The sequence below is a fragment of the Drosophila innubila genome, chromosome X, assembly GCF_004354385.1.
Source record: "Drosophila innubila isolate TH190305 chromosome X, UK_Dinn_1.0, whole genome shotgun sequence".
Classification (NCBI taxonomy): Eukaryota; Metazoa; Arthropoda; class Insecta; order Diptera; family Drosophilidae; genus Drosophila; species Drosophila innubila.
In genome coordinates, this window is record NC_047626.1 from 30,168,067 (window position 1) to 30,194,662 (window position 26,596).

At 36.3% G+C, this 26,596-nt stretch overlaps 1 protein-coding gene across 1 annotated transcript; it reads right to left on the reverse strand.

The window, feature by feature from the left end:
* Nucleotides 1-22,163: 22,163 nt before the first annotated feature.
* On the reverse strand, nt 22,164-23,118 carry LOC117793644 (antigen 5 like allergen Cul n 1-like). The gene is made up of 2 exons (XM_034634016.1): nt 22,965-23,118; nt 22,164-22,893 (listed from the first exon to the last, which is right to left on the reverse strand). Exons 1-2 carry the CDS (start codon nt 23,079-23,081, stop codon nt 22,240-22,242), a joined length of 771 nt encoding a protein of 256 aa, XP_034489907.1. The 5' UTR covers nt 23,082-23,118; the 3' UTR covers nt 22,164-22,239.
* Between the last annotated feature and the right edge of the window lie 3,478 nt (nt 23,119-26,596).

Below are 26,596 nucleotides of genomic sequence, written 5' to 3' on the forward strand. Positions count from 1 at the left end.
TTGAACGATCTGTAACTCTCACTCGAAAATCTTGTATTAATTAAGACATTGCATCGAATAACATTTCTCACTGAAGAAGCATCAGAAAAATTACAAAAAAAAACTAGCCGGCAACGGTATAGTCGGGACCCCGACTACAGGAATACCGTTACATACTTTAATGAGCTTGTATTTCTTTCAAAAGTAAATCTACCATTACTGCCGTTCTGTTCAATTGATCTTCTTGCAATTAAGTAGGATGATAAATAATAATAACAAATAATACACGTATGTATGTACAACGACTTAGTACTGATGAAGAATTTAAACACTTTATAGAATCTGTCACATATTTCTGCATTAATTTAATATATCCCTGGTAAATGGAGTAAAAGGCAACCTAATTGACATATATTTTTTTATTAGCATTAATATTGGCAATTCAATTTATTATTGACATTCGAACTGGAAATCCTTTATAATGGGGAATATGTGTAGCTGCCTGTGAGTGTTTGCATTTGCCCTTCAGTAGGTCATCGACTGCTGTTTGCAAACCCTGTTGCACCTAACTAACTAACTGTGCTCTAACCAAGTGTTGCTACTGTTTCTGCTGTTGTTGGTATAACAATCAACACTTATTCATTGTTGTGCTTTGATGATTGCAGTTTAAGAGGCTATATGCCACGCCCACCTGGCCCTGACTTACAAAGCCGCAATGCCGCAAAGACCACAGCTCAGTAGCTCATTGACTGATGCCGATGGATACCGTCGTCGCTGAGCTGTAACACTGCAACACCCCTTCTCTCCCTCCTTACCTCGGCCAGGTGCCCTTTCCGATGCAGCTGTTGCCAAACATGAAAAGTATTAATAATATTAATAACAAGAAACGGCACTCCGAAGATTTGATACCCTTGCAGAGACCTGTAACCAATTTTCGCCTAATTGTTTCTATGTCAGCTATGTGTATGATAAAGTAGTTTCAAATCAGAAAAATCAAAAAAGTGTATTCATATAATAAAGTGATCCGTATCTGATTTAATACTAAAAGATAAGTTTGTATAGAAACAGATGGATATACGGACATAGCTATATTGACACATCTTGTAGTGGTGGGAAAAAATATATATGTACATATATATTTTATGGGATCTACCAAGTCTCATGCAATGGGTTACACTTTTCATGATAAAATTATAATACTCTCTGCAAGGGTACAATAAATATAATAAGGCTTATTAAAATATACTTAAATATAAATGTACATAGTATTTTTACGTTTGTGTGGCACTGTTAACACAATGGGCAGAAAATGACAACAAGTTGTATACAAATGTTGACAAAATCTAAAAATAGGGTTTTGTTTATTTAGTATGAAAAAATAAAAATTCATTGTGAATAGGATCCTAAGTAAGTAAAGGCGCGATAATTTTGATTTAATACCAATAGATAATATTAGATTTTCTTCTCAAAACGCTGTCAACATTAAGAGCTATCTACAGTATTTTACAAATAGCGAAATGGTTAGTACACGTTACGAAACATTTAATTTCAGTTACTTTTTTAAATGACGTTCTTTATTCTGTAACTTTTTGCGACAAGTGGGAAATAGGCTCTAAAAAACTTGTAAATAAATCCACGATTTTTTCAACATTTATATTCAAGCAATCATCGCCTATAGCCCACTGTTAGCAGTTATTAAACATTTGGAAATTCGATGCAAAAACTAAAGAAGATTTAAAACTAGTCAGAAATGGTATAGTCAAGCACACGCGACATTATGATACGCTATAGTACTCTGTAAAAAAATGTTTATATACACACACAGAGTGTGGGAAGCGGTAATCAAAGGCTAACAATCACTTTAAAGGATATTGAATTCTTAAACTATTACTCATAACTTTTTAAAACCCTTAGTTCGATACCGAACATTAGATGACGTTACGCTATATATTTCTTTATGAAATTTTTGAGAATTAATCTTTGTTATCTCTGTATAAATTAATATATTATATTTATCATAAACATATTTGAGAAATTTTAAGAGATTTCTTTGAATTTTTAAAATAAATGCTAATGAAAACATATATATCAAAAATACGATTAGTTAAAAAAAAATGTTTTAATTACATATTCAAGTGAATTCAACTATCTTTAACCGATCAAAAATGAGCTGATATAAGATACATTCACTTTCGATCTTCAAAATAAATTTTCTGTTAATTTTGTATGGGACATTCAATGATTTTCTGCTTATTCGAAAGACACTTTCACATACGATACAATTGACTGTCAGATTGTAGCGAAGCTATAGCGATTTCTGCTATAATATTTTACAAGGTGAGACGTTTGGAGTTTTAGCACAAAACTGCATCAAAAAGTGGATTTTGGAAATAATGTAACATACGATACTTTCGCAAAAAGGGGTCGATATATAGAAAATGTGATTTTATTCAACTGTGCAGTTGGTTTGCTCATTCTAATAAATAAATTCATATTAACATTAATTGTTTAAAGATGTGACTTAAATACGTTTCTGAAATGGCCATATACTTTAAAGGATCTGTATAGGATATGCTCGTATGCCTATCACATACTTTATCACAAAGTTAAATTTCCCGACTGCAGGGTATTACTATGTGCCTTGATTGGTCGCTTGGAACGTGCTGCATTTGCCGCTGCCTTTGACGTCTACGTTGCTGTTGCAATTGCCGCTGCTGCTGATTAATTTCCAATTGTAATTATGCTTGCATACCGCTAACAAAGGTAGCAGCAACTCAAGTAGCACCAGTCTGTCCCAGACAACAACCCATCTTGCCCCTGCATTACCATCCCTTCCCCCCATTCCTCACGACTTGATTCATCAACCATCGGCGAACAGCCGTTTTGCGATCGCTTTGTTGCATTCAAATTCAGCGTGAACGAACATTAATGGCAAGCAGCTTTGTTTAGCATAATCAGTGGAAACATTCGACGATCACCAGCTCCATCAGCAGTTATTGTTTGACAACTTAGTTGGGGCGTGGACTTAGGGAAGTGGTGTGGTGAGGAGGGGCTCCTCACTTGACTCAAATCAAAGTGTAGCCAATAAATCAAACTAATCTAAACAAACTTTCACCTGGCGAAGTCGAGTAGTCGTATAATTGTATTACTACCCAGTTTATTATTATTATTCATTTAACTATTCATTTTTATCTACCAAATTAGTTTTAAAGTATTGTATTTAATTTGTCAGCCAATTCTTCATTTGTCTTAGTTTTCAGCAATTTGATACATGCCACGATCGTTCATTAATTTCAATTGGCCAATTGATTTATTGACCACCCGAATTGACTTTGTTTTAAAACATTTTGAATACAATTCTTAAAAATTCAGATAAACATAGATAAACTTCAAATACCTTGGCTATATTTGCATAGATACATAAGATTGGTAACGCCGATGCGACTCGCGATATCGCATAAATGGCAAGCGCTCAGAGTCACAAATAACACTATGAAACAGCCAAAAAATTACACGAACGAAACCCACTTTTTTAATACTTATAGGACCCATATGAAAAAACATTGTTTTTTTTAATGGTATGGTTTTTTTTTATATCTGCAATTCAAACTACACAGTTTTAAGTTTAAACCAATACACTTTTAGAAAAAATGTTCTAAAATTAAGAGTTTTGTCTCAAAACTAAGAATTTTGGTCTAAAAAATGCGTCGAGAACATAAAATTCTTAAAGTAAGAGAGCACATCAGGGCTTTGAGATCATTTCAAATAAGGCCAAGTTCTTGTTATAAGAATAAATATTCTTAAAATGTTAGTCAAGAAATTAAAAAAGAAATTTAATTTTAAATTTACATTTCTGGTTGGTAAATTTTATAAATGTAATTTTATTGTGATTTTTAGACTCCGTACTTAAAAAAAAGTACAGGGGTCTATTAACCCTCTAACAGGCAAGATTGAAAAAAAAATTCAATCAAGCTGATATTTATTTTATTAGAAGATTTGGTTAAGTAAGCTTACGTAATAAATTTCATAATTTTCCGTTGGTTGGAACGACCGCCAGGTGCAAAATACTGAAGACCGTCTGTAGACGGTTTCAGCGGAAAAAAATATGGCCGTTCGCTTGCATCACAAGGGAATATCGCTCGCGACTTTTGGCGATAACTATTGCTTCTAAAGTTTTTTTTGAGCTAGTAATCACTAATATAATTAAAATAATATGCAATTTACTTAAATTTAAATAATTATTAAAAATATATAAATTTATAAGCAGTTTTAAATGAACAATTGCTTGAGTTGACCGTTACTATTTAATATGTGGAAAATCCCTATTTACAGTTATTTTTTTAAGTTAGATGTATTAAAATATATTTATTTTTGCAATGGTTGTCTCAAAAACAATTTCGGGAGAGTGATTTGTATAAATTGAGCATTCACTTCTACCAAAATACTGACTATATGCATCTATTACCTTTTAATCCAACCAAATTGGAAAATGATTTACAGTTTCATATCTTTATATGATGTCAGATAAAAAGCTCGTTTCCAGTGATTGCTAAGCCGACTAAGTCATTTCATACCATTTTCTTGAAAGAAACAAGTCCTTTTGCTATTTTTGTGAGGTAAGGCAGCTTGCATCAGCTGCTCTGCGATCGTAAAGCTTGAGCCGGAAATTTTCTATGCAAGAACCCACTTGTATAATATGTTTGCATTAGTGGCATTCATGTTCACGAAATTATAGAAAAGTCACTCATCATATAGTAGAATAGCTTTCTTAATGTTTCTGCTCTCCGCCCATCAAAGGGACCGTCTACAGACGGTCTTCAGTTTTTCTCTTTTTAAGAATACTTCAAGTTACATTTTTCTATTTATTTTTTTACAAAACATAGACTAGCAGTCTAATTCACAAATCGATAGACTTAATCAATATGTTTTTGTTTGCCGATTGAAATTGCAATTTATTTGGTCATAATTAAATTTGGTATTTTTCACAATTTCAATGTTTAAAAAATTTCTGTAAAAAAACGGTTCATTGGAAAATAACTATATAAATTGTAAAACCTTAAAAAATCAATTCTAAACACATAATAAATAAACTCTTAGAGAAAAATTTATTAGTTTTCCATTTATAATCTAAAAACGGAAGACCGTCTACAGACGGTCTTAACCGTAAGGTTGCTAATACACTTAGTCCAGCAGTCTTTTAACATTTCGATGCCTTTTTTGTAATAGTCGGAAGAAAGTCTCTCAAAATAGGCTTCAGTTTCCCATTCAACTTCTCCGTTGGAAGTAGTAGTCACTGGGGGCCAGATCTGGGGAATATGAAGGATGAGGAAGCAACTCCCAGCTTCATTCTTTTATTTTTTTTTCATCGTTAAAATGGTTTTGTGAGATGGTGCATTGTCTTGATGAAATAGGATTTTTTTTTGCCATATGCTGGCGTTTCTTCTTGATTTTGTAATTCACCCGATCAAGCAAAGCTGAGTAATATTCTTTGTCGCTTTTTTTTACCGTTTTTAAGATAGTCGATGTGTATTATAACATGTCCATCCCAATTTACCCTGGGAAAATACCTTACCAGCCCTTCGACTTGCCTTCACACGCTTTGAACGGCTTTTACCGGCCTCTCGTCACTCAGCTGATGACCGGTTGGACTCCGGAATTAAGTGATGGATCCAAGTCTCATCTATGGTGATATATCGACGCAAAAATTCGCTTGGATTGCGGTTATATATGTCCAAACAGGACTTGAAATCGGCAACTCGTTTTCCTTTTGTTCAATATCTAGAAAATGCGGCACCCATTTTACAATTTTCATATTTTTCATATGCAAATGGTCTTGCAAAATCAAAACCGCCGACCCAGTTGATATGCCTACAGTCTCAGAAATTTCACGCACTTTGACTCTTCGATCAACCAACACGATTTGACGGACTTGTCTGATGGTCTCTGGGATAATCACATCCGTTGGTCTTTCCATACGTTTCGAGTCTTCGGTGCTCGTACGAATGCGTTTAAAGTTGGAATACCAATTGCAAGTGGTTGATTTAACTGGAGCAGAGACCCCGTAATGCTTATCAAGCCCTGTCTTCGCTTCCACGGTGTTTTTCCCATAAAAAAACAGTGTTTAATCAAAACACGAAATTCAGCTTTTTTCATTTAAAAAAAAAATCAAAAAGTTGCACCACAATAAAAATTCTAACTCGATAGCGAAGCGTGTGATAGCGCTAAAATTTTGACAGCAGCCTAGAAATAAATTAATCTGTTAAAAAAATTTATTTCAAAATTTTAGTGGCGTTTCCTATGTGTCAGTCCGGGAACTTTATTGAACGACAGTATACAGTCCCAGATGAGAAAAAATCCTAATTTTTTCTGTAGTAGAACCCTTTATATATCCTGTGTCCATTTAAAAAGGACAAAAAAGGGAATATTGTGTTTGGTACAATGTATGCAACAAGCAAAAGGAGACGTGCGCAGACCCCATTAAGTAAATATATATTCCTTATTAGTTTCAACAGCTTAGTCCGTGTTTCTGTCTGTCCGTCTGTTTGAACACGTCGATCTATAAGAACTAGAATCTGAAAACTTGGTATGTAGGTTTCTGGATACCGTGCGCAGATCAAAATTGCTTATATTTTTAGATCGGTCTAAGATCAAGCTTTATTAAAAAAACTTCCCTATATTTTAAGATATTGTAACCAATCGGACACAATGTGCATCTGAGTTGATCTTATACAGCCTGACCAAATTTGATACCAAGCGATCCACTATTTCATATATCTGTCATACGAACGAAAGCTCGAAAATTAAGTTATCTTATGAAAAAAGTTATTGTTTTCTGAGATCGGTCGATTGCAGTTAGTCACAATACTCTGTATTACATCCATACAGGCAGCATTAATTTTGTATGATTAAAAGTAAGTTGTCCTTTTGAATAATACGTATACGAAGAGTAAGCCAAGAGTGGTTTAATTGCATTTGGGTTTTGAATGAGAAAGACTTTAACTTTACACTTACCATTTCCGATGTGTATTTTGGAATGAATGTAAGCCACTTTCCCTCTGTTACTTTTCTAGCTTTGATACATGCTGTGCATTTCATTAATCTGCTCGCAAAACCACATAATTTGCTGCAGCAGGTCGTGTCAGTTTGACTCTTAAGGTTTGCGCATAACCAAATATAAACTAAAAAAAAAATGTGCTAAAATCAAGATTTTGGTCTCCGAATTAAGATTTTTGGTCTAAAAAATGAGTTGTGAACATAAAATTCTTAAATTAAGAGAACACATCTTGATTTTAAGAACATTTTAAATAAGACCAAGCTCTTAATTTCAGTTCAAATTTTCTTAAAATTAGAATCAAAAAATAAAAATAAATAAAAATTAGTTTTTATCTTTATAATTTTTTTTTTTTTAATTTTGATTTACTTACATTTTATTCTGCTTTAGTAATTTTATAAATGTTATTTTAATTTGTTACGAGTGGGATTCGAACCGCCGCCAACTGCTTCACAACTGAAGCGTCTTCTCTAACCAGAGCGCCACGGTGCCACCATTTGTTTGATACGAAATAGTACCTATTTATACCTTCCTAACAATTTAAGATTTTTTTTCTTATATTAAGATTTTAAGATTTTTTAGATTAATAATCTTAGTTTTAATAATTTGGTTTTAAAATAATCTTATTTTAAGAACAAAATATTTGAGATGAATGCTCTTGATTTTAGAACTTGGTCTTTCTTTTCTGTGTACACACACAAATAAATACGTATAGAATGCATAATCAGCGGAAATTAAATCGCCATCATGAATAAAAGCAAGTGGTAGTCAAAGTACTGTTAAGTCACTTAATTTAAAACTGTTAATTTTATCGTCTGATCTCTGTCTCTGATACTCTTTTTGGTAAATTTATTTACGTAATTTAAGCTGTCTATTGAATTAAGCGTGCAACCTGTCCAGTTGATTGATTGATGCATTATTGACCCAGCTTAAGGCCTGTCTAAGACTGCGGCATTCGATGCTCTCACCTTCTGACTTAGTGTGTCATCTGCACTCCTGGGACTCTCGTTTAATCTATATATTTATGTAAAGGCTACTTATCGTCAAATACTTATATAACATACATATTTTGTGTCTGGTATAACCTCAAGTTGTTCAATTTATCTCACAACTGGATGGAGCTGAGTGGCGCCCCTGGGACTGAGGCCGTTTGCTTAGTTTTTGGGCTATTCTTGATAAGAGCCGCAATGTGTTATTGTTACTGCTACTGCTGCTGCCAATACTGTTGTTGTTGTGGGTGTTGTTGTTGTCTTTGTGACCAGCATATGCCGAGTGTTTGCCCTGTTCCATTGGCTAAGCCTTTGTTTGCTTGGGCTACCAAGATGCTTGTGGGCTTATTGCTTTCTTTCAAACTTTTTTTGATTTTATTTTTGTATGACTTAATAAACGTTTATACATAGCTTCACCAAAAAAAATAGCAGTACCATTAGAGGCGTGGACGTGGCAGCAGCGCCTTCCCACAGGATTTGCTTAACCAGAAGGTTTTGCCTACAGAAGCCAAATGCTGTTGTTGCTGCTGCTGTGGCTTTATTATTGCATCATTATAACATGTTTTATGTTTTATGCGTGCGTGTGTGTTGGTATCCGCTGCAGAGTTTGTGTGGGTGTGTGTGTGTGTGTGTGCGTGTGTATGTATGTGTGTGTGTGTGTTGTGTGGGCTGACAATGACGCGCCAGCAGCACTTTAAAGTGCCCTGAACTTGATTAATGAATGACGACACTGAAAAGTATGCTACGGCATGCAAGGCACACGCACACACATATATATACACATACACATACACATACAAGCACTCAACATGTCAACGACACGAAGGATTCTCTTTTGACTTGGGTGATGGTTGAGGTAACATACAAAAAATAATAATAATAATAATAATGTTGCTAGCGAGAGCACAAATTGAAATTGGCTCACAACTTGGCAGCTTATTTAATATGATTATGACAGACGAGAATGTAGCTGCAGTAGATCCTTATTATTGCCACATAGTTACATACATATATGAGTGTATATATATGTATAGCAGCACTCAATTTCAAGCTATCATCTCAATTGCTATGTTTTTTCCATCTCTATTCAATTTGCAGAATTGTCGCTGTCATTAGCTTAAGAACTTTATCAAAACTTGCACTTTCTCCCCTACGTCCAGTGTTTTTCATCTGTCGCTATCACAGTCAGTTTAAGCGGCTTTTCAATTAGTTAACTACTTCCATCCTATCATCTTCATTGGTAATTATCTGTTCCTCGAGTAACTTGGGCCACCAAAACTTTTGCATGTCCGTTTCTAAATTGCCTTATGATTGCCTTCGATAAACTTTTCTCGAGTGAAATGCTAATACATCGTCGACTTTAAACGATTTTAAGCAGGAAGAGGGTGAGTAAGACAGGGGGAAAAAAGCCACCTGAAAGCCGTATTTGCCCTCTCATTCTCTACTTCCTCTCGTATTCGTATCTTGTGAAAGAGTTGGCGCCACGAACGTCGCTTCCTGCAGCAACAATTTTTATGGCTTCCTGAACGCTGCTTAAATAGATACTCGCACACACACACACATACACACATATATCTGTATATATATATATATGTAAATACTTTGGCTATAATTTAAATTGTACCTTCTCCCACAGCCGCCTGAATTCTGCGCTGCTGCATTCTATAATTTGCCATAATTGAATTTCAGCGATTTGTAGCATAACATTTTCTTGAATTTCAGTTTCTCCATAAGGATGATGTCTTCTTCTGCCCCTCTATGAGAATAATCTTGAAGGCGATTGTGCATCTACGTTTTTTTACATCCCCAATGATTATCGTTGGCTGCACAAATTGCGCATACGCTGCGTTGCCTCATTGAAATTCAATGCCACAAACCTAAAAAGAAGAGCCCAGAGAAAACCCATCAGCCACCTTTAGCCATTATTGGCAACATTGGCAACAGCGTGGGCCATCAGCATACATGTCGATACAGACCGACGAGCTCATTTTCGATTTGTGCAACAAATGAAGTGAGAAATTATTATTATTATTATTTTTATTACGAATGCTGGTAACTAAAAACATTTTGCTCGCATAAGCAAATGGAAGTCCCAGCTACAGTCACCGCATCTCGCCTATCGTCTACACCACCCCCACTCCACCACCGCACCCATCGCCTGCGCCTTCCATTACCCGAGGGCGCATCACGTATTCACAAAGCAAACAAACTTCGGCACACGCATAAATAAACAGACAAATAAGGCGAAGGACGGTAAATGGGAGATGAGAAACGTTGGATGAGGTTGAGGTAACGAAATATGAAAAAATATTAAAACAAAACGGCAGACAGAAAGAGATAAAACGAGAGAGGCAGAGAGAAAGAGAGAGAGAGAGAGAAAGAGAGAGTAAATTTTTGGTAAGCTCTCTTGCCCGTCAGTCACATCATTAAAATCGAGCGCGGTGCCAGTCGCCACCTAATTCCAATCCTTGCCGTAAGATGTGGATGTGATGAAACGCGTGGCAAGCAGGTTTAATCCTGGGCAATTGGTGGAGTGGTGCACGCACACAGCATACACACACACACACACAAACACACATACACATATATACTCATACACAGAGGAAAACAAGACGTACAAAAATTAAGTTCGTATTTGCCATTCTTAAAATTCATACACTCAAAAAAATATGACGTCCCAAAATTCGGTACCACCGTACTTACATTAATACCGTTTTTTTTTTTTTAAATATGAAGATCTTCTAAAATCTTAAATTAAGTATGAATCGATCGTATGACTATCCATTCCTATGGCAGCTACTCGAAATAATGGTCCCATTTTCAAGTTCACAAAATACAGCATTATTAAATACAATTTAACTTTGTTCTGCTGTTTAAATTTAGTGTATGTATTACACTAAAAAAAAAAAAAATCAAGATTTCCGTTCTTAAACAGGCCATTTTCAAGTAAAAACGATCTCAAAAGCTGTCTAAGTTCGGAATTTCTAAAGTTGAGAACAAAAATCTTATTTCAAGTTCGGCTTTCGAAAGTACGGAAATCTTAATATTAAATTGGGGATACTTCAAGTACGTTTTGGGTTTAATTCAAGTCTGAATAAATTGAAAACATACTACTGTAAGTACACAAAAATCTTGAACTAAACCCAAAATGAACTTGTTTCTAGTACAAAACATTGTCATAATTAATGTCACCAGCAATCTTACCTTAACGCCATATTTGCATCACTAGAACCAGTTGAGAATTCTAAGATGCGACAGTGAAAAAGAAATATCCCAAGACGTACTTGTTTTTAGTACGAAACGATTTTCTTTTTAACTTCCTTTTAATCTAGAAAAAAAACTATTTTAAGGACAAAAAATTCTAGAGGTATCTTTTCGAGACTCACGGATTATATATTTGCCATGGTATTATATGTTCTAACTAAGTTTGGTTGAAATCAGACTACTATTTCGGATAGCTGCCATAGGAATGTGAAGTCAGAATTCTAAAACAAAGATCGATTCATACTTAATTCAAGATTTTTAGTACACAGCAATCTTAAAATTTTAAGAACGACACGGCAGAAATTTAAGTACGGTCGTACCTAATTTTATAATGGCATATTTTTCTGAGAATACTTAAGAAATAAGTAAATATATATTGTGTTCTTTGGAATGTATGTAACAGGGAGAAGAAGGCATCGCCGACTCTATAAAGAATATATATACATCAACAGCCGAGTCGATATAGCCATGTCCGTCCGTCCGTCTGTGCGAGTGTCTAAATCTCAGAGACTATTAGAGATAGAGCTACCAAACTTTTACCCACCAATTCCAAATGCGTTGGAGCAGGTCAAGTTTGCTTCAAATTTAAGCTATGCCCCCCTCCGCCCTCTCAAATCGCGAAAAACCACCACACCTACGATTTTTAAGATAATACATTTTTTTGGTAACTAAAATAACGTTAGTAACATTAGAATTATTTATTATCCCACTGAATCGCATCAAGATCGGACAAGTAGAACGGCAGTTGTAGCAATTTAATGTTTTCAAAGTAATACAAGTAATTTCTTTAAAGTATTTTTATATATATCGAAATAATTAACGGGTATCCTATGGTCGAGATCTCGACAATAGCCTTTTACATATTAAGCATGAATTATTACCATATCTTTAATATTTCTATTCCGATCCCGGTAAGATTGGTATCAAAACTCGTGTTGGGACCAGGAGTTTCAAATTTAAAGACAAATTGTCCTTAAAACATAATTTTCGTCCTTGCAAGAATTAAAAAACCCAAAAATTTTCAACTTAAAGAGCGGGGTCTGGGAATTGCTTTTATAACTATGATTTCTTGGTGAAAGCATCTTGGAATTGACCGTAGTTTACGAATATGGAGTAACATTAATAAATAAATTATGTTTGCTTTAGACAAAATATGAAAAAAATTAATTTAGTATGATATATTTAAATTTAATATTTCTTTTAAAGTGCTTACACTTTTAATCTACTAAATCCATGTTAAATGCTAAATCTTACAGTTAAATAGTTTAATCAAAGTGTATTAAAATTTTTTTAACATTTTTTTGGGTGTAGCTATTTTCAGATCATTTTATACTAACGTTATACGATTTTAATTTAAGTCTGTAATATTCTTAGATCAAGTACTATGATTGATATTCTTATTATAAGTTGATTTTGGACTTTGGAGTAACAGAGTTTAATAAAATTGAGTCAAGTTTAAAAGTACTAACATAAGTACTCAAGTTGTTTAATTAAAATAAAATAAAATTTCAGGATTATGGTAAATGCAATCCTTTTGAGAACTCTTAATTTTTTTTGCTCAGTGTATAGTCTGCGCGCGCACAGACAACGCATGCAGTGGGATAACAATTCTCTGGAGGCATTCATCAATATGCCAAACATGTTTTGTTATCATCAAATGGAAAATGCTTCATTTTCACGTACGACAGGCTGAAGCTAAAGCTGGAGTTGGAGCTGAAGTATACCGTCAGAGAGCTCATGAAGGCCCCAAGGCAAGTGCGGATGGGAAAACGGTGCGCGATATCAGTGAACGAGGCACTGAGAACTTTGCAGGTGAATTTCGCCTGTTCACTTGTTGTGGCAGCGAACGGAAGCAGACAGCTGCTAGTCAATGGCTGTGGTAAGACCACAGAACTATTGGTGCCAAGCTGTACAGCTATGACAGAGCCCCAGTTAGAGATGAAGATGAAGATGACGATAGAGTAACGGAAGGAGACGGGACGGAACACATAAATTGATTACCAAAACATTTCATGACAAATTCGGCATGTAACAACAGTGACATCGCACAACTGACAACATTGGCTCACAGAGCTGGGAATTTCTGTTTTGATTGGAGTTGGAGTTGGACTGAGAATAGGAATGGGCTTCCCGCGGTTATCGCGCCAATCGCAATATTCACGAGATGCCAACAGAAATACACAGAGAAAAAAAACCCGAACTATGTATTATAAATGAGTTCGAATGAACTTGTATAATTTGAATGAACTTAAAGAATTTTAAAACTTAAAATTTATGCTTGATACAAGTACGAATTAATGAAAAAAAATCGTTAAACCAAGTATGTACTTACATATAAAAACACAGAAACTTGAACTAAGTAAAACTCTTAAATTACTAAAAATCAATTACGATTACCACCAATATTTTCACATTACTACACTGATAAAAAAAATGTTCTAAAATCAAGATTTTGGTCTCAGAACTAAGATTTTTGGTCTAAAAAATGCGTCGAGAACATTAAATTCTTGAATTAAGAGAACACATCTTGATTTTAAGAACATTTTAAATAAGTCCAAGTTCTTATTTTAAGAATAAATGTTCTTAAAATTAAAAAATAAAATAAATGAAAATTATTTTTTATATTTTTTATTTTTAAATTTTGATTCATTTATATTTTATTTTGTTTTAGTAATTTTATAAATGTTATTTCAATTTGTTACGAAGGGGATTCGAACCGCCGCCTACTGCTTCGCAACTGGAGCGGCCTCTCTAACCAGAGTGCCACAGTGCCATCATTTGTTTGATACGAAATAGTACCTATTTATACTTTCCTAACAATTTAAGATTTTTATTCTTACATTAAGATGTTAAGATTATTTAGATTAATAATCTTAGTTTTAGTAATTTGGTCTTAAAATAATCTTATTTTAAGAACAAAATATTTAAGATGAATGTTCTTGATTTTAGAACTTGGTCTTTTTTTTAGAGTACTTTCTTGTCTAACTGTACGTGAATCTTATTTTTTTTTAATAAAACGTAATTAATGACCGTATATGTATATTACGTTTAATACAGATGGATTTGTAATATTGTTGGCCAATTTGATAAGCAAAAATGAAATAAAGATATTTTAACATAGTTTTAATCTCAACATGTACACTAAAAAAAAAGACAAACTTCTAAAATCAAGAACATTCATCTTAAATATTTTGTTCTTAAAATAAGATTATTTTAAGACCAAATTACTAAAACTAAGATTACTATTCTAAAAAATCTTAAAATCTTCATATAAGAATCAAAATCTTAAATTGTTAGGAAGGTATAAATAGGTAATATTTCGTATCAAACAAATGGTGGCACCGTGGCGCTCTGGTTAGAGAAGACGCTTCAATTGTGAAGCAGTAGGCGGCGGTTCGAATCCCACTCGTAACAAATTAAAATAACATTTATAAAATTACTAAATCAGAATAAAATGTAAATTAACCAAAATTAAAATAGAAAAACAAATTATAAATAAAAAAATTAATTTTTATTTCTTTAATTTTTCTTCAAATAAGAACTTGGTCTTATTTAAAATGTTCTTAAAATCAAGATGTGCTCTCTTAATTTAAGAATTTTATGTTCTATAATGGCTCCACACATTTTTTAGACCAAAATCCTAGTTCTGAGACCAAAATCTTGATTTTAGAACATTTGTTTTATCAGTGTAGGGTAGAATGTAAAAGGAATGTAAAAAGATTTAGCTCTACATCTATTATATACTTTGCATCCTCATCCGCATTTAGTAGTGTAAATGTATTGACCGGACGGGAAGCGGAAGCGGAAGCGGACGATGGTGTTGATCATTTTGTAGTTTTAAAATAATACCATAAAGAAGCTTGTCCGTAAGTTGCTCACATTCTATTAGATGAAACGCTTGCAGTTTGGGACAGGCAAGTATCAGTCGGACAACACCATTGTCAGTGATCTCCGTACTACACATTATTTGAATTCTGTCAAATCTTGCAAGGTAAATAGTGCCTCTAATGCACGATCGGTCATCGCATTGTATATTGTATTGATAGATTTTGGAAAATATGCATGTATTTCAAAATGTTCCAACTGCTTGAACTTATGCTCCACCAGCCATTCCATTAGCATTGGAGGCATTACATTAACATAACTACAACATTAGTTTTTAAAGGCTTCGTAGCCTAGCAATGTGCTTATAATCATCAAGCCCGTCATTGTTGCAGTCAACGGAGAGAGCCTGCAAAGATTCCCAGCAATTGCCGTTGATAAGCTGCTGGAAACATGGGAATTTAAAATGACAGCGTGGTAAGTGCAATTTCTTAAGCAGCGGTAGCCTGCAAAATATTTCATTCAAAGATTCCGGGTCCGGGTGTTGACTCATATTGCAGTTCTCTAGAGTCAGCTATAGACTTTGGCAACAATTCAAATGCTTAGCAGTTAACATTCTATTACAGGAAGTATCCATTCAAAAACATATTTTCATATTTATAAGCCAAAGTAGCGGTGACAGTACACCCCCTAGAGGCGTGCCTCTGCTCACGTATCGCGTGAGATTATTGCAACCTATGTTGGCTATTATCTTCCTACTCTTCAGCATGGTCGCGATCCATGACCTGATGTATCCCTCGACATCTAGATCTCAGAGGGATTTCAGGATGGAGTCCGCTTTTACGTTATTAAAGGCTCCTTCTATGCCCAAGAAGGCGGCCAGTGTGTACTGTTTCGCTGCAAGGAATGCTTCCACCTGGCGCACTACTTCGTGTAGTGCTGTCTCCGAGGATTTCCCTTTTTTGCATTGATTGCATTGCTTCCCCTCAATCTTATTACGTATATGAATATCCAATATTCTTTCCAACGTCTTAAGGCTAAATGATGTGAGGCATATAAATCTGTAGTCCTTTGCGAGAACATGCCCTCTTCTTCCTGGTTTCGGAATGAATATTACTTTCGCCTCTCTCCAGGCTCTTGGTACATAGTTCATCCTAATGCAGGCCTTAAATATGTCAGTCAGCCATGAGAGTGAGTCTTCCTCTATGACTTGTAGCATCTTTTGTATTATTCCGTCCAGTCCTGGACTTTTGTACGGATCAAAAGTGTTTATTGTCCGGAGAAGTCGCTCTCTGGATATTAATTCTTCGTTGCCATCTTGTTAACTGCTAGTAGCTGGGGGAGTTTCAATCTCCGTTCTATTGTTCCCTGGGATGTGTGTGTCTACCAGAATCCCTAGTCTCTCTCCTAGATATCTTCCGTAGCTCTGCCAGCTTCTGGTTCCACCACGGTGGATACTGCTTCCTTGCATACGACACCGGGCAGGAGGATCTGTAGGCCTTATTTAGTATGTTGAACTTGACGACTTCCCCATCTATTGCATACGCGGAGAGATCCTTGTTCTTCGCTGTTTTACTCACTTTGGATTGAACTTTCTTGGCGAATTAGTTCCAATCCGTTTTCCGCGCGCTACGTAATTTTTCGGGCTTGATAACGTTGATATCAATCCCGAATTTTATGTACCTGTGGTCTCAAAAAGAGTGGCGCGTAGAAACTCGCCAATTTTTTACCTGTAGCATGTTGTTATCTGTAAGCAGCGTGAGGGGTGTAATCAAAGAGAGACTAACCTCGATCGTTGTCCTCGGAGCTGCCCCAAACTGTGTGCCTACAGTTTGCGTCGCAGCCTACCAGTAAGTCTATTCGGTTCTTTTCCACGTGTTCGAAGAGCCGTTCCACTGATGCTTGTGGGGCCGGTTCCTCGTGCGCCATGTATGATGAGGCAATGTGCAGCGCATGACTTTGGAGTCACGCGTCTAGGGTTTTTGGATGATGCCTATGTCAATGTCCTCCTCGCGGAGGAAGACCAACAGATTGTCTGAAGCGACCCTGCTACGCTTCAGGTTGATCTGCACGATCTTTGGCATCATTGTGTGGGAGCGGTGATGTTGTCGGTGCCGGTATCGACATCCGACTTTTCGGCCAGCAGCTGGTCGCCCAACAGCCCACTGGCGTCGTCGACCTCCTCCAGAATGTTGTCCGGTTCGTTACGGAAAACTTTCATTATGGCTTTCCGTACGCCATACCAAAATCTGTTGTCTTTGGCCTCAAGCTGCGCCCGACATTCCTCATTGATCAACAATAGGAATAGCTGGCTCGCCTTCATAACCTGCTCTGCCAAGACGGCGCAGTCATCGGATCAGCTTGTCATGATCCGTTTGCCCCTTGGGTAGCCAGATGTGTGCCTGAGGACGCCGGGGGATGTCCTTGGCTGGGACGAGCTTAATCTTAAGTCTGGCCCATGCGTTGCCGATCTTGGCGACACATTCTGCCAAGAACTGGCTGGGATGGAGCTCCCCGGTTTGGTCAGGACATGGTCCATAACCAAATCGGAGAGTTTAGTCTCCACCTCACCCCACTTCTTCGCCAGCAGCTTCCCGTCAGCGTTGAGCTCGTCTATCAGAGCCATGAACAGGTTGTCCTTGGCCACCTCGCTGAAGGTCCTGGTCTCGGCCATGCCAAACGAGGTAGCCCGGGGACCACCCAGTGCGTCCCTCGCTCTCTTTGGCGCATTGTGCCCCTCCTCTTGGGACCTGCTGCGCTTCCCTTTTCATTCGCCACCGTCTTTGCTTTCGGCATCGACTTTGTGGAATGCACCGCTGCTAAGCTAGCTCGTTGTGCCTCGAACTTAGCTACCGTCTCTTGACAACGTGCTTTGTCCTCAGCGTCGCGCGGGTCAATCGTTCTATCTGGCTCGTTCTTTGCGATCTTACGCAGAACGAGTCGGCAACGACTGGCCTTTGCCTTGAGCAGCTGCTATTTCGATTTCGGTTTACCATCCCCTCCGGGATTAGCAGCGATGGATTGGTCGGTGGTATTGTCGGCTTGGGGCGTGCTTGTCTGAGCAACACCCCCTGGTTGTTGCACTAACGTCTCCTGGCTGGTTTAAATATCCTCCTGGTGTCTCGGGTTATCCCACGCGGGTGTTGGGGAGTTCATTACATGATCATAAATGCCCGCATTGCTCGACAGGCGCGCCGTGGTCCCGAAAGGTGGTGGGGAGACGGGTGGTCGACCAAGGCAGTGCCCTATACCTTGGCAAGGTCTGGGAAGGCTCCGTCCGAACACAGCTAGATTTGACCCCTCAGCTGCGAACTTTGTACGTCAGCGGGTATTGGGCTTTTGGGTGAGACGGAGATTGCTGTTGCCGCTCAAATTTAGCCGTACAACTGTACGTTACCAGGGGACACCACGAGGAGGTCCAATCCCGAAGGAAAGAGGTGTACGGAACATTACTGGACTTTTCACCTATGAGTCGACTTGATGCTCAGAGGGCAAGGAATAATCACTCCATCTTGACTAAGTTGGAGCTTTGCCTTGTTCTCATTGCATCCTTGTCCCCCGTGGTGATTGAGTACTCCACCTTGTTAATTTCATCATGATCGGAACTGTCCGATTAATTGCATGTTTACCAACACTATTTATAACGGTAAGCTGTCAAAAATTATTTGTGAGCAAAATGTCGTGGACAGGCTGCAATTTGTCTATGATAAATTTCAGCGTTTTTCTTTAGTTGCCGTGCGTCGATTTCACAAAAGATTGGGAAGAACAAGCGAGTGTGAGATTTTAGTGCAGCTTTCAAGAAATTAAATACATTCTTTGCTGGATCGAAGCTGCAGATAGTGGATATATGCAACTTTGTTGTTTATGATGCTATCGGCATGAAATAGAATACATAAATGATAAATTGATGGTAGATAGTATATGTTGACAGTGTGAATTGCTGTTTCACATATACCATCATTTCCATTCGCTCCCCATAAATGTGCTCAATGTGAAGAGGCTGCAAGAGCTGCAAAGTTAAATTAATGAGGGATTCACGGTTTACAAGGCATATGTCAAATATTAACTGTCCTCTTTCTGTGTAGATTTTTAATCAATTCTTAGCCAGGGCTGCCACCTTTTGTCAAAAAACGCCGTTAAAGATACGGGCTCGCCTTATGCTGGGTCTAAATAGGGGCACAATGCGGCATCATATTCTGCGGCAACATATATCAGAACATTAAAAACCAAGTGGGTGGCTAAAGTCGAGCACGCTCGACATTAGGATACCCTGTGCCCAGGTACTCCGTATTAAAAGTTGATTATCGACTGAGCGTCTCTATGGCAGCTATATTATATATTGCACCGATTTGAACCAAATAAGGTCAGGATGTATAGCACCACCTTAAATGCATATTCTCTCAGTTATTAGCTATTCATGACGTATTTTAGATAAATTAGTTCGTGTTATGCGCATGTAATTATATTTTGCGATATTTAATGAAAATTAATTTTTTATAACCTTAATTGTAAAAATGCTGAGTTTTTTTTTTCATGAAACATAACGAGGTAAAAAGCGATAACTGTCAGCATTTATTTTAAGAGTATTACAAAAAAGTTATGAGGTAAATGTTGAAGGTTTTCTTTAGTTGTTACATATTTATAAGAATTAAATAAAGAAAAACATAATTGTTCATTACACTGAGAATTGGCGTTTTCAATCCGATTTTTCTATATGATATGGTAGTCTAACGTTGACTTAAATGCCATAAGCTTACAATCACTTAAAACTGACGAATTTGGCATGAACATATTGAAAAATAATAAGGTTTTCACAAAAAAGTGGGCTTCAAACTATAAATTCTATTATTTCTATATGATATAGTTGTCCGATTTGGATCAAATTTTACCAAAAAAAAACAAAGGCGGCAAACCGCCCACTTTTCTAGGACATTTGCGTATTGAAGCTCACACTTTTTGCGCACAGTGCACAATGCCAATTTTCGTTTTTTTGACCCCGTACTTAAAAAAAGTACAGGGGTCTATTAAGTATGTTTTAAGGAATATGTGCGTAACAGACAGAAGGAGGCGTGACAGACCCTATAAAAAATATATACTGATATATGACAATGTCCGTCTGCCCATCTGTCCTGACGTCCTGACGTCTGTATGAACACCTAGATCTCAGAGACTATAAGAGCTAGAGAAACCAAACTTGGTATGTAGGTTCCTCTATTTTGCAAGCAGATCAAGTTTGTTTCAAAAATCAACTAAGAAATTTAGATATCCATATTATAAGAGCAATTTAAAAGCTAGAGACACCAAACTTGGTATGTAGGTGCCTCTATATTGCAAGCAGATAAAGTTTGTTTTAGAATTTGGCCACGCCCCCTTTAGCGCCTATAAATCGATTTAGAAATTTTGATATTCATATTATAAGAGCAATTTAATAGCTAGAGACACCAAGCATTGTATTTAGGTTCCTCTATATTGCAAGCAGATAAAGTTTGTTTTAGAATTTTGCCACGCCTCCTTTACCGCCAAAAAAACGACTTAGAAATTTAGCATTTAAATTATAAGAACAATCTAAAAGCTGGAGATTCCAGATTTTGGTTAGACGAAGCGGGAAGTGTCTTTGATGTTTGCTGAAAATTTTATTCCGATCGGACAGTAAGTTGGAAAGATATTCAAATAATAAATTTTACTGTTTGATTTGATAAGGGAGCGTTGGCAAGTAATTAAATCTTGAATATTCTTGATTAAATGAAAATTGAGTTAACATATTATATAACAAATTAGCGTCCGATCAGTCAAGGGCTTCTGTGGCGTAGTGTGCTAAGAGACGAAGAGTCAGACAATGTTCGTGGGTTTGTGTCCTGCCGTGGGCGAAAGACATACAATTTGTATTCTTTTTTATTTAAAATTCAGTGTTTATTTATAAATGTACTATTAAGATGATTAAAGGCTAAATAAATTTTTTTAATTTTGTAATTAAGTAATAAAATAAGTAATATGGCAATTTGGGAGGCTAAACGGATTTGTGCAAGTGTGGCTCAATATGTTAAGCCTCTGTTTTTAAATTTTTTCACAATTATCGTCGATTTTTAATAGATTTAAATGAATACTATCTTAATCGACGCCTAATTAATGCAACTATGCAAATACAGGCTCAACCACACTTCAGAATTTTTTTTCAAGTTTTCCTGGTATTTTAAATTAATTTTCTGAATTTAAAAACTGATTGCTCTAAAACTACAGTTTGAAATATAAAACTGCTTATAAACGATTGTAGATGTATTCAATTGTTTAAAGAAAATGTTAAGTTTTTAAAAATCAGCTATTGCATTCTCGAAAAATGATGACAAATGTATGCGCAACTCTTAAAACAGCTTAGAAAAAATGCTATATTTTAAAAATTTTAAAAATATATGTCATAGAAAAAAATAAAATAAGCTTTTTTGTCATATAGGGCCCAAATGTATTAAAAGAAAGTGGCTTTCGTTCGGTTCAGAAGAAAAAGTGTAAATTTGTTGCCTAATGTTATTATTTGAAAAAAAATTGACTTTCCTGCGGAATGAAAAAAATAGTAACAAATTTATATATATTACTTTTTTTGTAAAAACATCGAATAATTATATTTAAATAGATTTGGCAAAAAATTCGAGATTTGGTGTGCAAAAGCTAATCTGTGGGTTTGTTTTAGATATCGCAAAAATCAAAAAAGTTGTTCATACTAAAGGTTAACTTAAACCCGATTGTTCCAATGACAGCTATATGATATAGTAATCAAATTCGACCAAATTTGGTCAGAATGTTAAATATAGCAATAAATCAACAATCTGTAACTTTGGTTGAAATAGTTTTAAAATAACAATGTTTTCCCACTAAGCAATTTTCTCAATTTGTGAATTTTGACCCCAAATTTGACTCCCTTGCAATTCGAATTTCGCAAAATGCGTCTTATTGCACGATAAAATTGTCACATCTATGTTGAGTGAAAATATTAATCTCCTAGGTCAGGTTAGGGCTGTGCAATGATCGGTGAGTGAGTCAGTGACTAAGTAAGTCAGGTCAAAGAATTTAATATACATAGATTCCTTTTATTTAATAAACATGCAATAACTTAGAAAAAACAAAAAATAGGCTGTTGATTCATCAGTAGTTTAAGTTATTGACATCGTAAACCTCCTTGTTGCTGCACAAAAATTTGTAGCTGGGATTGATGCCAGTGGTGCATTTGCTTGCCGGAACGGAGCAGGAGTTGTACATCTTGACGCCAATGACATTGGTGGCTGCATAATTGCAGGCCATGAGGAAGGCCTTGTATGTCTGGCCCTGAACCGAGTAGGTGGACACGGCGCATCCTACATCAGTGTTGCGATCGGCGACCATTACGGTGAAGTGACCAATGTCGGGTCCATTGTAGTTTTCGGGATATGCATCGATGTGTTCCTGCTTGGTATTGGCTACCTCATTGTACCACATGTCCACACCCTTTAGAGCATTTCCTGTTGTATTGAGCGGGTTGAAGTAGCCGATCCAAGCCAAATTCTGGCCAGCCCAGCTGAAAGCGTCCGTGTTGCGGCAAGCATCGTGACGCATCTGACAGCTCTTAACGTTGAGGGAGGCAAGATAAGCCAGTTCATCATTCCACTTGATGGTGGCCATGCGACAGGCGGCCTTCAGTTTTTTATCTCCGCCTCCGGCAATAAAGTTGCGATGTTGATTGTGTCTGGCCACAATCGCATTCTTTTCGGCCGTCGAAAGACTTAACAAGGCTCTGTCGCTGGGACAGCTCGAAGCCCAGGCCTTTAGTAAAAAAAGGATATGATTATGGATAGTATACTAGATTCAGTTAATCCCATGTGGTTCATACTCACCCCATTGTTATTACAGCCAATGTTCTGGCTGTTACCGCAGCTTTTCTTGCAGTAATCTGTGGCACAGACAATGCCCAGTGCCAGTGCCAGCACAGTTATGGTTAAGATGTTACTCATATCTATATCAAAGCTCAATTGGTGTTCGCTTCCCCAATGGTCGTTGCTTTTATTTCAACTGTGGCGTTCTCGCTATTTATCTAACTGACTTTGTGATACGCGGGCGTAACAATTGATCAAATATTTACATTCATGTTTACTCGATTACCAAGAAAGAGTTGAATAGCAAATAAAGTCGGCAATTAAAGACTTCTCAACAAAATACAGTCTGACAAAGAGTGCATTCTAAACACATTGAGGAACAATAGGAGATTACAATCTTCAATTTATCGATGTTTTCTTTTTGCAGTAAAAGCTGATTGCAACAGCACTTTTACAAGGGCATACCTTAAGAGAACGACCCACAATGGGGAAAAGTAAAGAAATAATATTGTTATCATAAAGACAATAATTTTTCTGGAATTACAACCCAACAACAAATTTATTATACCCGCTACTTAAAAAATAAGTAAAAGGGTATATTGTGCTTTTTGAAATGTATGTAACAGGCAGAAGGATAGGACATGTAAATATATTCTTGATCAGCATCAACAACCAAGGCGATATAGCCATGTCCGCGTGTCTGTCTGGCCGTCTGTCTTTCTCTGTGAGCGCCCAGATCTCGGAGACTGTGGCAGGTAGAATAACCAAATTCAGTACACAGACTTCTATAGACCCCACGCAGAGTAATGTACAATTATTAAGCAATTTTTGCCATCAACTTCAATGAAATCTGCTACTGTGCATTGTATGTGGAGTATGCAATAGAGAAGGTATAATTTTCCACATGCCTTAGACATATTTACTTTGACAGTGCAAATATTAGCATATTGAAATGTAATGCAAACAGGAAGAGTAAGCTTGTGCACTTAAAAAAATTTCACTAAAACTTTTAATTCTTGATTTACGGCTAAAGCCAAATTTGACTAGATCGTTCAAAAAGTCCCCGGACTGACAAATAGGGTACGCCACTAAAATTTTGAAATAAATTTTTTTTTAATCAGACTAGACTAACAGATTTTCTAGGCTGCTTTCAAAGTTTGAGCGCAATCGGACACTTCGCTATCAAGTTAGAATTTTTATTGTGGTGCAACTTTTTGATTTTTTTAAAAAATGGAAAAAGCTGAATTTCGTGTTTTCATTAAACACTGTTTTTGATGGGAAAAAATACCGTGGAAGCGAAGACAGGGCTTGATAAGCATTACGGGGTCTCTGCTCCAGGTAAATCAACCACTTGCAATTGGTATTCCAACTTTAAACGCATTCGTACGAGTACCGAAGACTCTAAACGTTTGGAAAGACCAAAGGATGTGATTATCCCAGAGACCATCAGACAAGTCCGTCAAATCGTGTTGACTGATCGAAGAGTCAAAGTCCGTGAAATTTCTGAGACTGTGGGCATATCAACTGGGTCGGCGGTTTCGATTTTGCAAGACCATTTGCATATGAAAAATTTAAAATGGGTGCCGCATTTTCTAGATATTGAACAAAAGGAAAACGAGTTGCCAATTCCAAGTCCTGTTTGGACATACATAACCGCAATCCAAGCGAATTTTCGCGTCGATATATCATCATGAATTAGACTTGGATCCATCACTTAATTCCGGAGTCCAACCGGTCATCAGCTGAGTGGCGAGAGGCCGGTGAAGGCAAGTCGATGGGCTGGTAAGGTTTTTTGCCAGTGTATTTTGGGGATGGACATCTTATAATACACATCGACTATCTTAAAAATGGTAAAAAAAAATGCGACATAGACTATTACTCAGCATTGCTTGATCGGGTGAATGACGAAATCAAGAAGAAACGCCCGCATATGATAAAGAAAAGAATCCTTTTCCATCAAGACAATGCACCATCTCACAAAGCCGTTTAAACGATGAAAAAAATATAAGAATTGAGCTGGGAATTGACTCCTCATCCTCCATATTCCCCAGATCTGGCCCCCAGTGGCTTCTACCTGTTTTCAAACTTGAAAATATGGCCCCAGGGAGGGACTTTCTTCCGACCATGACAAGAAAAGGCATCGAAATGTTAAAAGACCGTTTGATTAAGTGTATTAAGCTAGAAGGAGACAATATTGAATGAATATATTGATTTTTGAAAAAAAAAAAATGGTTTTTTCATTGTTTTGAACGATCTAGTATATGAAAAGTGTAAAAATTTGATAGCAATCCAACCTTTGGATCGTGGATGATTGCATTTTATTTTTGATATTCTAAGAAAAATGGATCCCATAAAAAAAACCTCTACACGAGGTAAAAGTCTAGTGACGAAAGCAATTTCTAGCCACAAAATTTCTGAAATCAAATTTTGTGACGAACAAAATTCAGTTTAAGATAAAAATTTTAAATATAAATATAGATAAAAAAAAAAAAAAACGAAAATTGGCATTGTGCACTGTGCGCAAAAAGGGTGTTCTTCTTTGACATAAAAATTCCTTTTTGCGCTGTGCCGAATGCCAATTTTCGTTTTATTTTTTAACTAGTTGTCGGATTCGGGTGATCGAGGTATCAATCGACGCGTATTTTTAATTAGAAAAAATTAAAAATTGTAACAAAAGGCTCCAACGACCCAATTAGCGGCAATCATTTAAATTTTTCCCCTCCCAAGGTGAGTTAGAAAAAGTTTCAGTACGCCATTTTGTTAGTTTGGACTAAGCCGTTCGATTGGTATATAAATGACCTGATCGGACAGTCGTAGCAAATTGTCAATATTAGCTGTATATATTGCTTGTCGCCTTTTGCCCCTTCGTGCTGCTTTCGTCGCTAGCGCGAGCTGCCGTCCGCAGTGATCAAGATGAATTTCTTGTGTTATTAAAGATTGTTTTATGATGGTAAAAAATTCGGAATATATCGGGCATAAATAATTGGGATGCAAAAAATTAAAAAAAAAAAATAAAAAAAATAAAATGCTTAAGCCTTGTTTACACTCGGAGCGAACTTAATTTGTTACGTTTGCCCTTTTTACTCGCTGAAAATCAGCTGTTATGTTATGTACAGAATTTTGGTATTTTTGCTATCGATATACGTATGGAAACCGTTAAATTAATTATGTTTGTTATTTGTATTTATGTAATTTCATAGTAATGCATGCTTATTGCATATATTCAATTTTATCGGAATTTATAAGCTGCACCTTGCTTATAAATGGCGATAAAATGAAGAACGCAGTTATGAATAAATATAAAGAAAATTAAAATACACTTTTCCAAAATCCTCAAAACAACGCTTTCTTGTTGTTCTCGTAATTGCGAAGAGTGGCTTTAACAGTGCCATGTTATAGTTAACACAACGTTATGCCGATACGTAGCGTTACGTAGCGAGAAGTGTGAAGCAAATGTCAAACTGCAAATCGTAAAATTTTTTTACCGTTTGTTTTGTATGGAGTTTTTGATTTCGCGGTCGTTTCGCTCTAAGTGTAACCAGGCCTTTACAGATTTTTAATTAACCACCACTGAAAAAGTAATTGCAGAAAAATATGCATATTTTAACTCTTTAAACTGATCGTAATATACAAATTGTATCGGAAAATTTAAA